This window comes from Carassius gibelio, chromosome B22, assembly GCF_023724105.1.
Source record: "Carassius gibelio isolate Cgi1373 ecotype wild population from Czech Republic chromosome B22, carGib1.2-hapl.c, whole genome shotgun sequence".
In the NCBI taxonomy this organism is placed as follows: domain Eukaryota; kingdom Metazoa; phylum Chordata; class Actinopteri; order Cypriniformes; family Cyprinidae; genus Carassius; species Carassius gibelio.
The window spans coordinates 8,510,030-8,523,376 of record NC_068417.1 but is presented as its reverse complement, the minus strand read 5'-3'; the positions used below and the strand labels follow the sequence as shown (position 1 = coordinate 8,523,376).

General features: G+C 41.1%; 1 protein-coding gene across 16 annotated transcripts in view; it reads left to right on the top strand.

Annotated features, from left to right (window-relative positions):
• The window catches only part of LOC127987450 (receptor-type tyrosine-protein phosphatase S), a 190,140-nt gene that overhangs the window by 124,028 nt on the left and 52,765 nt on the right, over positions 1-13,347 (top strand). For 14 of the 16 annotated variants that reach the window (XM_052589784.1, XM_052589783.1, XM_052589787.1 and 11 more), the window contains 5 exons: positions 5,615-5,887; positions 6,035-6,616; positions 7,306-7,442; positions 7,536-7,680; positions 12,984-13,298. In XM_052589784.1, the coding sequence (XP_052445744.1) occupies positions 5,615-5,887; positions 6,035-6,616; positions 7,306-7,442; positions 7,536-7,680; positions 12,984-13,298 (1,452 nt within the window). The remainder of the gene's footprint in view (positions 1-5,614; positions 5,888-6,034; positions 6,617-7,305; positions 7,443-7,535; positions 7,681-12,983; positions 13,299-13,347) is intronic. The other 2 variants (XM_052589795.1, XM_052589796.1) reach the window with 1 other exon arrangement.

Genomic DNA, 13,347 nt, shown 5'->3' with positions numbered 1-13,347 from the left:
TACAGACACTGTGTTGTTGGGAGGGGGGCGACGCCACATGAATTGAGGCTATAAATAATGAAGTGCGCTTTGCCGCTACTCTGTCTCTTAGGGTCTGGCATTTATTGACAGAGCTTTATTTTTCATATCCGGCTGTTCCCACTGTGATATCTGTGCCCCATTTACCCTGATAGCTTGTTACTGCTGCCTAGCATGTAGATAGTGTAACAGACTGAGCATATTAGCGTTCCCTAGATGCACACTAGCAATAACAAAAATACATTTTAAACATTAAAGAAATGCTAGTGGATAGCATACTGTAGCTTGAAAATGAGACCAGTGGAAATGTTTAATTTAAAGAGTGTGTTGGCCACTAGAATTGCATGTTTAAAAAAAAAAGCTAATGTGCTGCAAAAAAAAAATATATATATAAATTTTGCCATTTACAGCGTTCAATGGCGAGCCACTCTTTTCAAATATCCTCAGTATTTTTTTGACTAGATCTTCTTGTTAGCCGTCTACCCCAGGCGTTTAAGCTAATTGCCTCCGTATGGCAAAATTCCCCCTCTGAGCCTTAACTTATCTAGTTCTCTTCTATTTCGTGTGAAAAATTAATAACAGAAATTATGATTCTTCTTGTTCCAATGAAGTCGATAATCTTTCATTGTTGCCGCCTGACAATGAAGCTCTTAACCGTTCCGCCATTCAACTCCACAAAATGCCAAAATGTTAAAGATACAAGATCCCAGAATATTTTCAGGGCAATATTAATAGCAATTAGCCCCCGAGACGAGGAAACAAGACCTCAAAGATCCACTCTGAGATGCTGGAAAACTGAGCTGTACCGAATGCCATGCTAAATGCTATGAGTATGTTCAGTGTATGCGCATGGAGATGCATGTGAACCCCACTGCCACCACTTTGGGATGTTTTGCATGTCCTTGCATGCTGTGTTGGTATTCAAATAGAAATGCAAGCTAGATCACACCCTCTACTTGTGGAAATGAAGGCTAACTTTGATCGGTAAAAATGTCATAAAGGGACAGGTTTTGGTGCAAAATCTAAAATGCAGTTCAGTCTGAGGATTTAGCTGAACACTTCTCATGCATTGACCAGACAATCAGGAGGTAGTGTTTTACAAATGCACCAATTTTCATTACTAGAACTGGTCCGAAACCCAACTGAGGCTGCTTTGCATTGCAGTGGCGGAGGTGTGTGTGTGTTAATACAGGGAACCCCTGCCGTTTGCATGCAAATGGCCTCGCTACCTTCAAGTGAAATGTATTATTGTGGGTTTTGGACATCAAACAGGGTGTAATCTCAGCTTCAAGGTGACATTAAAGGCTGCGCACTATTTCAGCTTCCCTTCCTACCTTCATTTTGGGGCTGGACAGACTGTCTCAAAATGGCCGCTAATGTCCACCTTAGATTCTTCCTAGTCAGGAAGCATAAGGAGTGAGGCACTCTTTGGCCTTTTGATTTTGTCTTTCTCTGTGCGTTGTAAGACCTCATGAGTTGTTTTTTTCTCCACATTGGGCTTGAAATGGGATTTCGTCTCTGGACCTCAAAGAGATTGTTCTCGGCCTGCTTGATTTCTGGTCATAGTGAATGAGGAGCAGGTCCATCCAATTGGACTGTTATGTATATTTCTCCAAATATCACAGCGGAGAGCAACATCAAACATCAGGAATTTAGCTATAGGACCATGTGTCAGGACATAGATAGAGCCCAGGATGGCTTCATGCGATGGCATTTCAAAGGCCGATCCATCGATAGCGACAGCCGTAAATGTCGACATGCATCTGAAAACATTAGACCTGCTTATGATTCCCCCGTTTGCCACAGTTTATTTGAGCGTGATGCTTTGTTCCCTGTGACTCTGAAGTTGCCAGGCTCCTCGCGGTCTTTTCAAATGGTTTTTCCGTTTAGAAAATGACCCAATTCAGTCTGACTTTTGATTAGAATCGGGAATGTTCAAGTGTAGATTGAGCATGTAACAATAGAATGAATAATTCCCTGAATTTGACCTTAGGAAAACAAGCTGCAGTTTTTAGCCTCTTTAGACTTGGTTTAAGAATGGCCAAATGTTGCATCGCCCATTTTTAGGCCCACACGCAATTTGTGTCAGCGCAACTCATATAGTATGTGTGTTTATTTAGCATTTTGGCTTATTTAAAATGTTTTTATATTTTACTATATTTATTTTCCTAAAATCAGTGCAGGAAATTCTTAAACATCAGCAAATTGCATCTGGGCCTCTCCATCATTAATCCACACTAGAAGAATCACGCTCGTCTTGTCACTATCACATTGCACTGTGTTCTGTCATTGTTAAAACACACTTGCATTGCTATTATCTGTGTGTGCTGTGTCGAATTCACCAACTTCGACAGTTCAGTTGTGTTGGTCCCTAAAATGTTGCACTTGGGGAGGGTTGCATGCCTCAAATATGTGTTGACTAGCTGTAGGCCTGGTTGATAGTGTGGTGCCATTCCGTTGACGCCATTCCTGCAATCACTGTCATGCATGCACATTGTGATATGTGGGCTGCCCTTTCAACAACATTTGTTCAATATGCATTTATATGGGGGTGGGGGTCGTTTCAGTGTGTCATTGTTTATTTTAATGTTGTTTTTGTTTTCTAAACAAATTAAGAATATTTTTCCTGAATTAGAGGAGTGATCCAGGTTCAGTGCAAATGTTGCTCTGTTGCATTTGTGGTGTGATGTTGATTACCAAAGAAAACAATTTAGGAAAAAAGGATTACATTTCAGTTACACGATTAAGGTGCGTTTTTTAAATAATAATAAAAAATAAAAAATTTAATTAGAAAAAAAAATGTTTTTTATAGAAGTTATCATGCCTCAAAATGCTATGGACAGAGCTTCACTTCAATTGAACCTGGAAATTTCCTAGAAATATATTACTATTTTAACTAAACTAAAAAAAAAAAAAAAAACAATCAGTAACAAAATTGATACATTTATTATAAAATGCATATAATTTAAAAAACTTTTAAATATTATTATAAATGTATAAATAAATAACAAAGTTAACTTGATCTTGTTTAATTCATGATTATGAAATGGATTGAGTTAGAATGTGTTTTTCACTCACTGGACAAGAACCGAGATCACACTGGCTCTCTGAAACTGTGAATGTATTCATGTTTAATTAGAGTAGAGCCTGTTAACTTGACTAACTATAACCGTATTTCTAAATTTTAAAGTTCTTAGTAATATTTATTTTCCAAAAGTTTTTTACAATTCTAAATGTTCTAAACATTCAAACTAGATTTAAACCCACTGAACTTTAAATGGTGTTTACAAAATCAGGACTTTATGCTCTTTGGCTGCTGTTGTCCGAGGCGATGGTGAGAGTTTAATCGTGTATTTCAAGCCCCATTGTGTGAGAAGTCAAACCAACATGCTTTTATACCAGTTGGCCCAGAGTTACAGTCTCCTCTTTGCCCCAGTTCCCACCTCTCACTCCCTGTGTTATTTCCCTTCTGTCTCTGTCCCAAATGTACGTCCACCATGTAGTCTTTCCCGTCTGTCTGGTTCCCGTCTGCTGTCTTGCAGCCTAGGTCTTGTTCTGCTTGTGCCCAATCTCTACCTGTTGTTCCTGTCCTCGTTGTGTCTTTGTGGGGTTGTAAATTTGGTTTAAAGTTTGGTTTTTTTTTTTTTTGAGCTAGCCCCAACACCCATTTCTGTCCCTCTGTCTTTCCTTTCTCCTCTTGCCAAATGTAAATGAGGCATGACCCCCTCACCACTCGCCATCTTAGTACACACCTAGCACCACCCTACTTCTTAATTCATTGTCATTTTACATCCACTGACATCAATAAGGCAGTTGCCTTGAAGATTCTTGGGGGACCAAACTACAAAGTTTGGTGCAATACTAAATTTTACATGTAACATCAGTATTCTAATTATAAATGTGCTGTTCCAAAACCTTGCAAGATTACCTAGATGTATATATGTACACCTAACACTCAGTGTTTCATAAGCAACTTTATATTGATTTCTAACATAGTTATATGAGAATTGCTATGAGCATGTATCCTTGTGGTAAAAAGTCAATCCCAAAATCCACACAAAAGGTCAAGTTTATGGAATAATTTAATTTAAGATATTTCAGTCTAACTAAAAATGTATTGCTTTACCCAATAATTGTGGCAGACTGTATCGGAAACAGTTGTGAGTTGGGTATTTAGAATATTTGTTGAAAGTTGCCTTAGAAGGTATCTGCCTAGGCAGCTTGCTAGGTTTTGGAACAGATTCTGTATTTTATAGTCTTATATGTTTCCATTTGTTCTTGACTTTGTAACGAGTCGTGTCAAAATAGCAAGGTTACCAAGAATGAACAAGCCAGACAGGCTATTAAAAAAGCCTGTTGTACAACCTGGCCAACTCCATATCTGCCATAACTCATATCGAACCCTTTCCCCCAACAGATCCTTCATCTTTTCTCTCGTGTGTAGGTTTGGCATCTCGGTAGTTGAGGTGCATAGCTGTCATCATTGTAGACCAGCATCTGTATCATTTTCTTTCTTTTTATTGTTTTATTGATGTGTGTGTGATAGTTAGTTGAGTTGAACCAACAGCTAATTATTGACTGAATCCAGAACGTCCGCTGTAACTTTTGTGTTACGTCTAGCCAAGACCGCAATGTGACAATACTATCCTGTCACATTACGTCATATTGGCTGGAGACCATAAAAAAAGCCTTTCTCTGCAATAAAGTGGGTTTCCCCTTCGTTCCTTTTCCCAACCCTTCCCTTTCTTCCTCTTTCTGGCTCTTTTGCGCGTTCTTTTCTCTTATATTTCTCTTTTTTTCCTCTCCAGTTGTCTTTTGTCTGGGCATGCTAGCGACCCTTCAGTTATATTCCTCTATGCATTTTATCTCAGATTCTTCTCTCTGGTTTTCTTGTTCCCATTTACTCTTTGGTTGACCTCTACCTATTTCTGCATGATGTCTGTGAAAATGACAGCTGCATCTATCAATGGAAACGTGTCAGATCTTAAAAAGGCTTTGTCCAATTGATCTACTCTCAACCACAAAAATCTGATTAAGGTTTCTCATCTTTAGTCCCTCTTGGAGGGAATCACATTACTAGTGCATGTACGTACCAATGTGTACATACATATGTAAGGTTTCCTTAGCATGGGCAGATAAAAAAAAATATCAAAAAAAGTTTTGTTGTTCACACTATTTTATGCATAGTAAAAAAAACTACTTTCTAACAGTAATTCATGCTTTTCATTTTCACTGTAGTTATAAGCCACATAGAGATCTCATTTTAAAGATGAGAAACTCATAATAGATTTTTGTGAAAATTTAATTGTGCTGTGATGGGTCAAATATTGGTCAATGGAACCTTGTTGCAATGAACTTGTTGCTTTAATGTCAATCTATATTGTTGGTGAAGTTTTGTTAATTAAGTTACTTTATCATTATTTTAATTTGTATAAACCCAAATGTTTGTGAAGTTTTAGTCTCATTCTTTTTTAATAATATGTTGTTCTCTCTGTAGACAACATCTTGTAGGTTCTAAAGAAAGGCTCATTTTCATCGGCGTGTCATTACCTTTCTCTTTCTCTTTTTCTTGTTGCCATTCCTCCGCCCTTTGCAGTTCGTCGTGTGCCCCCGCGTTTCTCCATCACGCCCCCCACTACCCAAGAGATCATGCCGGGCGGTAGTGTCAACATCACGTGCGTCGCCGTCGGCTCACCCATGCCCTATGTCAAGTGGATGCTTAACTCTGAGGACCTGACACCGGAGGATGAGATGCCAGTTGGCAGGAACGTTCTAGAGTTAAACAGCGTCCGTGAGTCGGCCAACTACACCTGCGTGGCCATGAGCAGCCTGGGCATCATCGAGGCTAATTCCCAGATCATTGTCAAGTGTAAGATTTCATTGAGTCCTACAAGGTCACTCGAAGGATCTCTGGTCAAAAGAAATTAAAACTAAGCCAAAGCAAGTATTTCAGATAGTGTTTAGTCCGAGTATTGAATCTTTAAGTCTATGGTATTTTCTTATCCCCCACTTACAGCCTTGCCGAAACCTCCAGGTACTCCTGTCGTAACCGAAACTACCGCCACCAGTATCACCATCACCTGGGACAGTGGCAACCCTGAGCCCGTCTCCCATTACATCATACAGTATCGCGCCAAATCTCCCGAAAGCAAGTTCGAGACCGTGGACTCCATCACCACCACCCGCTACAGCATCGGTGGACTTTCTCCAAACACTGATTATGAGATCCGGGTGTCAGCCTTCAACACCATTGGCCAGGGCCCGCCCAGCGAACCAGTTGAGGCTAGGACTGGGGAGCAGGCTCCCGCCAGCCCACCGCGCAATATCCAGGCCCGTATCATCTCCCAGAACACCATGATGGTGCGCTGGGATGAACCTGAGGAGCCCAATGGACAGATCAAGGGTTATCGGGTCTACTACACAATGGATCCATCTCAGCCCATGAGCATGTGGCACATCCACAACGTACAGGACAGTGTGATCACCACCATTCAAAGTCTGGTGGCCTCAGAGACCTACACCATCAGAGTGCTGGCCTTCACGTCCGTAGGAGATGGACCCTTCTCGGATCCCATTCATGTTAAAGTGCTTCAAGGAGGTTAGTTTGTCTTGTTGTTTTTTTTTGTTTTTTTAGTCAATCTCAAAAGGCCATTGCGCCAACAGTTTGTCAATTTTAACGAGTCTATTTTCAGTGTTGGGTAACTGAAAGATGTAGAATGGTGGGTTTCGCAACTGAAGAATGTTTGTTGCAAATATTGGGTGAAGCAAATTGAATTTAGAGATTGGTAAAGTCTGTTTTTTTTTGTGTGTTTTATGGCCTAACAATGTAGCAAGATGAGCTTAGTGATTGTAAAATATCTGTTGTCACTGTTTTTTGAATGCTAATGATGTACCAAGCTAAGTTTCGCAATTGGAAATGTACATTGTTATTGGTTGAGCTAATGGTGTAGGAAGGTGAGTTTTCAAATTTCTACTGCTATTATTTAGCAATTGACAAATGTCTGTTGTCAGTGTTTGGTTGGCCAACAATGTACAAAGGTGAGTTTGGAAATGTCCATTTTTATTGTTGTTGAGTCAAAAACACAGCAAGATGAGGTTAATTATTGATTATGAGTTGGCGAGATCAAATGAGTAATTGTAAATTTCAGGTTTAAAAAATTGTAAGTACACTACTTTAACCTGCTAATCAGAGTATTTCCAACCACATTCACAAATTTTACAGTTGTAAATCTCTTTGTTTATAAAATTTCTTGTCTATTAAACTGACAACACTGGCTCCATTTGTAGTCCCTGGACAGCCGACTAACTTCCAGGTTGGTGAGGTGTCAGACACGAGCGTTGAGCTAACATGGGAACCGGCCTTTGAAAAAGAGGGAATCATCAGTTACGAACTACATTACAAAGAGGGCGGGCAGGAATCTCAGGTGCCTTCTTTACAAAAGACCTTCTCAAAAACATTGCCAGGACCACTGTTGCACATGTCATTAGCAGTAACATTATTATTTTCCACCAAACAGGTAAAGAAAACATTCGGCCCAGCCTCTTCCTATGTGGTGGAGGGTCTGCGTGCAAATACAGAGTACTACTTCTCTCTGGCTGCTATCTCCAACAAAGGCATTGGGGCCTTCACCAACGAAATATCCCAAAGGACATCCCAAGCCAGTATGTAGTCCATTTCCTTTCCTAAGGACCCGAATCTGAAGTGGTGGTGGTGGGGTGGGGGGGTCTAATATTGTATTTTGATTGAGAAAAGCCAAGACATAATGGCTATTTTGAGCTTTCAATGGGGTCGGGATACAACAACACTGTTTGAAAGGGCCACTGTAACCTTCACCCTCGTTTCCCAATCCAGGGATATTGTTTATCGACTCTGGAAATGTCAAGAGTAAATGATTGTCTGGTCCCTGGTTTATGACAGGTGCTCTGCTTTGGGTTTTCTGGCAGTGGTTCTTTGTGTTGTGCTTGTTTACGCATCTAAATTGCACAAAACAGCATCACCTTCAAGCCAGAAGGGGTTTTTCTACATCCAGGTAGCAAAGGTGATGTTGCTTTGATCAGAATGTTTTCCAAATGACTTGGCAAAGCTTTTGAAAAATGTCTTTCTGGACATGTTCAGAACTTGTTTTTAATAAGACGATAAAAGCGAACAGACCAAATTTGTGTAAATTTGGTTGTGAAAACATTCTTATGTAAATCACTGCAAACGCATCAGAGTTTATGTAAGAATGGTTGTACGTGCGATTTGCGAGCCCTCTTACTTTGATGTTTTAAATATAATTTTATTAAAAAGCGTCTAAATGTTAGAGCCCAAACTTTTCAATGACCTGTGTTTAGTTTAATGGATTCCTCGCCCCTTGGATTGTGTCGCATGCACACTTCGTTTTCTTCTTTGTTTGGTTATTCTTTCATCTGGGTCTCTGTATGTCACAGTTATGTACTTCAGAGATTTCCTACATGTGAAACAAACAAATCAATGTGGGTTGATTGATCTGCAGCAAGCGTGCCATTCGGCTCCCCTGCGCGCTCCCTTCTTTCTTTCTGTGTTCGTATTTCTTTTTCATGTGTCAACAGCAAATGCACTTTTTTCCTCCCATGTGACTGAAGCGCACAAAATATTATTGACTCTGGGGTCTGCCATGGCTTTCCACCACATCTAGTCCCTCACTGTGTATTACTGAAAACAGCGCAGTCAGTGGCCACTGGAGCCTGCAGGTAGTCAGCATTTACACTGGGAGACTGGCTGAATTATTCAAGCCTCCGGCCCAAAAATACATCCTCGCTGAGTCGCATCATGATTCAGTGCATGAAATCATCAGTGCTTGTGGGGAACCTTGCAGCTGGCATGAGCCCTGTGCTAAAAAACTGCAGTCACTTGTCTTCGGCTTGTACAAGCAAAAGGGTCCAGAAGTCTGAGGGCATGGGTGAATATGCGTCTACTTTTATTGTCTTTTATACTCTTTTATACCAAGCTAAGATATATTTTAGTTGTATTTCTCTGAGTGATTAAAATTATTACTTTTTTGGGGGGCACAGAACACTTTCAGTTTCAGAGTAAATTAATTATGGGTAACAAATGCACTTGTGAATATGGCATTTCTACAATTCCACATGATGCTAGCTAGCTTCCAAGAAAAAATAAACAAAGAAAAATGATGTTCACCTTCAAAATGATCACTATAATTGTGCTTAGATTAGTTTCTATGCTTTTATGGGTTGTAGTGTAAAGCTTAAAGTTAAAACTCAACATGAACTGGCATTCAGAAAACATTCTACCTCTGTAATCTGGCATGTTTCTTAGTGAAATAGGATATTGGAGGACTCATTTTTTCAATCAGGAACTTAGAGGTTCCTTTTCTAAATTGGATTCTTCAGACTTGGATACACTTACAGTGAGAGGAAGATGCCAGAAAGCCATGGCAGCAGACGTGGACCATTTTAACTCATCTTCTGTTTCTACCTGTGCAGCTTGTTGGTGCAGAATGGGTGGGATGGGATGGGATTGGGTTGGTTGAGTGAGTGCTGGGATGCAGTGAACCTGCTGCATTGACACACAACGTTACACCTGGGCGTGAGAGAGCGAGCACTGAATGCATGTATTTCCTCCAATTCCCCTCGGGGGGCGCTCTGTTAATGCATCCTTTGACTTCTGGCATGTCTTACGCTGTGTGTGTCCCCTTCTGTTCCATCACTGTATGTCTGTCCTGCTGTTGGTGTTCTGAAACAATGCAGTGCTCTTTCTACCTCCCTTTTGTTTTCTAGCTCTTCTGTTTCACTCTGTCTCCTGACATGAAACTAAAGCTCACCTGCTCCGGCTTGACGTCACCTGGTTTTAATTTATTTCCGTTCAGTACACAGTCCAGTCAACTTTATTTCCTTTTGGTTTGGTTTTACTCAGACACACTTGAGGAGACAGCTTTCAGCATTCTTTACTTTTTTTTTGCTCTTGCTATCAGGGTTAAATTTACTGTGACAAGCTCGACATGCAGCAGCAGTACTTAGCATTGCCAAAGCAAATCCATTAAACTAAAGGTGAGAGTAAGTATCCCGGTGGGATGGCCGTAGGCTTCTTGCTTGAGTTACGGGACTCCACTTTGTCCCGCAGGGTCTCACACAGATGGGAGACTTGTTTCACTACATCTGCCGACGTCTTCCCAAGAGCCTAAACTAAAGTAGTGCAGATTTACCCATAACAAGGTCAGGGAGGCGACAACCTTGGACAGTTAGAAGCAATTTAGCACAAACGCCCCACAACCTAACACAAAAACAAACATTACAGTGTGGATTCCCGTGAGGTAAGTGACCGCCATTCAGTGGAAAGCCCAGTCTGCCACCAAACGTTTCAGAAGTCGCGCAACTTGACAGTCATATATATGTAGGCGTATAGTGACCTTTAGATGCAGAACTGTCATATACACCAGCGAAATTGGTCCGCATCCCTTTACAACTGTGCACAAGCTGAAAAGAGTACCATGTCTTCACCAAGAGTTACCAAGACACTAATTAGCCAGATGGATTACCTCTTCATAATATGTTTTGAACCACACCAAGTGGCAGACTGGACTTCCTCGTGAAGGCGCAAAAGAAAAGTGTATCGTGTCTGTTTCTTTTTTGGTACAGTGCTGTTCAGTTGATGCCCAGTCAGGTCACTGTTTGTGGGTCAGCCCACAGTTATGAGCCCCTGCAATGGTCCAGCAGAGAGTACTCACCTCACCCTCCATATCCCCCAACTCTTTGGAGGATATGTCCAAATTTCGAGGGTTAGTGGAGATAGACACTCCTGCTTCGACCAAGTGGGTGCCAGTGGGAAGTGCGCTTAAAGAGTCAATGGCTATTCAGTGATGCTAAGGTTTCAAAACATGGTCATAGAGGGTCCACAAACTGGGGGCAAGGGTTTCTGCACCAATCTTAGTCATGGGTTTAGTGCAAGAACATCTTTGAGGTCCACAAGTAGATGAAGTCCAGTAAGTTGCCAGCGAACAGCTTTTTAGCCAAGCAAATTTCTAATTACCATTATTTTTCACCAATCATTTGGTTTATTTGAAGCAGCACCACAATCTGGATAAAGTCAATAATTGTAAAAAGTAAAAATCAGTGGTTGACTCTTAATTTGAAGAGTGATTTCATTTGGAGGTCCACAGTCTTATCAATTGATGGCTACACTGATAGAAGCTAGGTAAACTAACTCCAACCTTTTTATCCAAACAAATCTGAGTTTTTCACCTCCCAATTGTCAGTGCTACCATTTGGCATGGATCTGAATGATTAAGTCATAAATTCTAAGAATACGACTTTCAAATTTTGGCGTTGAGGCACAACTCTGTTTTCTCAGGTAGTTCAGGTAGTTCTGCAACCCTCAGATACAAAACTTTCTTGCCACACTCAAACCAGATTGATTTATGAGAACTAAATGCAAATACTCTACAAGAGAGGAAGTTCATTTTCAGAATATATCTTCAAACAGAAGGTGAAAGTCCAATAAAACGTTAATCCAATAAGTCCATTTGGTGAATAAACAAGGCTCTGAATAATGTCACTCACTGAACTCAGGGACGCCTGCGATGAAAGCTGGTTGGTGACAGGACAAATCTGTAAATCATTTCTCAAACAAAAGCAGAAGTGGGCTGCTGATGTTTTGAATTGGGGAGGGTTATATAACATGGGTATGAATGGCTGGGTGTTAGCGAGGTGCTAGCACCCTGATCTCAATCTTGTGGACCCTCAGGCTAGTGTAAAGAGTGAATAGTGCAGACTGATGAAAGCACTGGGAAAGCTCTCTCCATCTGACCAAAAAAAACAAAAAAAAACATCCAGACATTTACATTATTGAACTAAACCAATGGAGTAGGCTAAATGAATGTGAATAGTTTGTATTGGATGAGCTTGGCAGTAGAGGGAGAGGGCCGAACCCAACTGACTCTGGGGAAACATAGCCTCCCTGGAATCAGGTGCTTGTGGTAAGAAAGTCTTTAAAAGTTAGTGTTTGAAGATGTCAGGTACGTATAATGTGCAGGAAAATGCTTTGTGTTTTTTGGTTTTGTTTTGGTTTTTTGCCGTTTTTAATGGTCTTACTTTCTGTTCGAAGCTTGGTGGCTTTCCATGATTCTTCTGAGTTGACATTTCGGGTCCTAACATTTTCTTTCCAGCCATTATTTTGCAGAAAGTTTTCCTCATTTTCCTGTAATCCGTTTTGAATGATTTTGTTTTGCTTTCCAACGATGGTGCTCATCCATTTGAATTTCAGTCACAAATATGTTTTATCCCCGTCTGTCTGTTTCCCACTCATTCATTTGTGTTACTTATGGCTTCAGGGATCAGCGAGACAGAGTAACTTTTAATGCTCGATTTTACAATGGAGATAAATGTTACGGCACTTTAAATGGTATAATGCATTCATATGCACAAGCATTTAGTGAGCAGAGACCCTGTGCATTTCAAACAAGACTTTTATATTGATTTAGAACTGCACAGGCATTGTTATTTCTGATATGTGCGAGGGAAAGTACCTAAAAAAAAAATACTGCAATGAATGGCCTTCATTCAAATGCAAATAATGTGATCTGTTTTTCCCTCATGGTGGAAATATATCCCGAGAGCCCAGAGTATTTACTGTGAAAGATGGGCAAAACCTTTGTCTTGTGTACAGCCGCTCATAGTTAAACTGCTGTATCTTACGCCCAACATATGTGGTGTTACTTCTAGATCTGTGACACAGAAATCAAGCCAAACCTTCATGCTTCATATTTCTGCATGCATACCAAACACCCTGACCCCTTCAAAACCAAGCTCTTCTGTTTGCATTTGCCCTTTGTGTTTGTTTTCCTAGTTTGTTTTTTCTTATGTTTCAGTATGTCTCTGCTTGTTTTTTTCAGTTGGTTTTTCCCTTTTATCATTTTCTTTTTCTCTTTCCCATCTTTTCGTTCTTTGTTTTCCACCCCCTCCCCTTCCCCTTTCCCAAACCTGAGCAGAGCCCTCCGCTCCCCCTCAAGACATTAAGTGCTCCAGCTTCAGCTCCACCACCCTGATGGTAAGTTGGCTCCCTCCGCCGGCCAAGAGCCAGAACGGGGCACTAGCCGGGTACATAGTGCGCTACGCAGTGGTGGGGGCCGGGGCCGAGGTCAACACGGAGCCCGTGGAGGAGCCAGCGGTGTCCCCCAGCTCCAATCAGATCCAGCTGCAGCGGCTGGAGAAATGGACCATGTACAGAGTCACCGTGGCGGCCTCCACCAGCGTGGGTCCGGGCCCCGAGAGCGAGCCGCTGCTGTGCCGCACAGACGAGGATGGTAATTTAAATGAGTCTTTTGATTGTTTTCTAGCTGAAATAACTAAAAG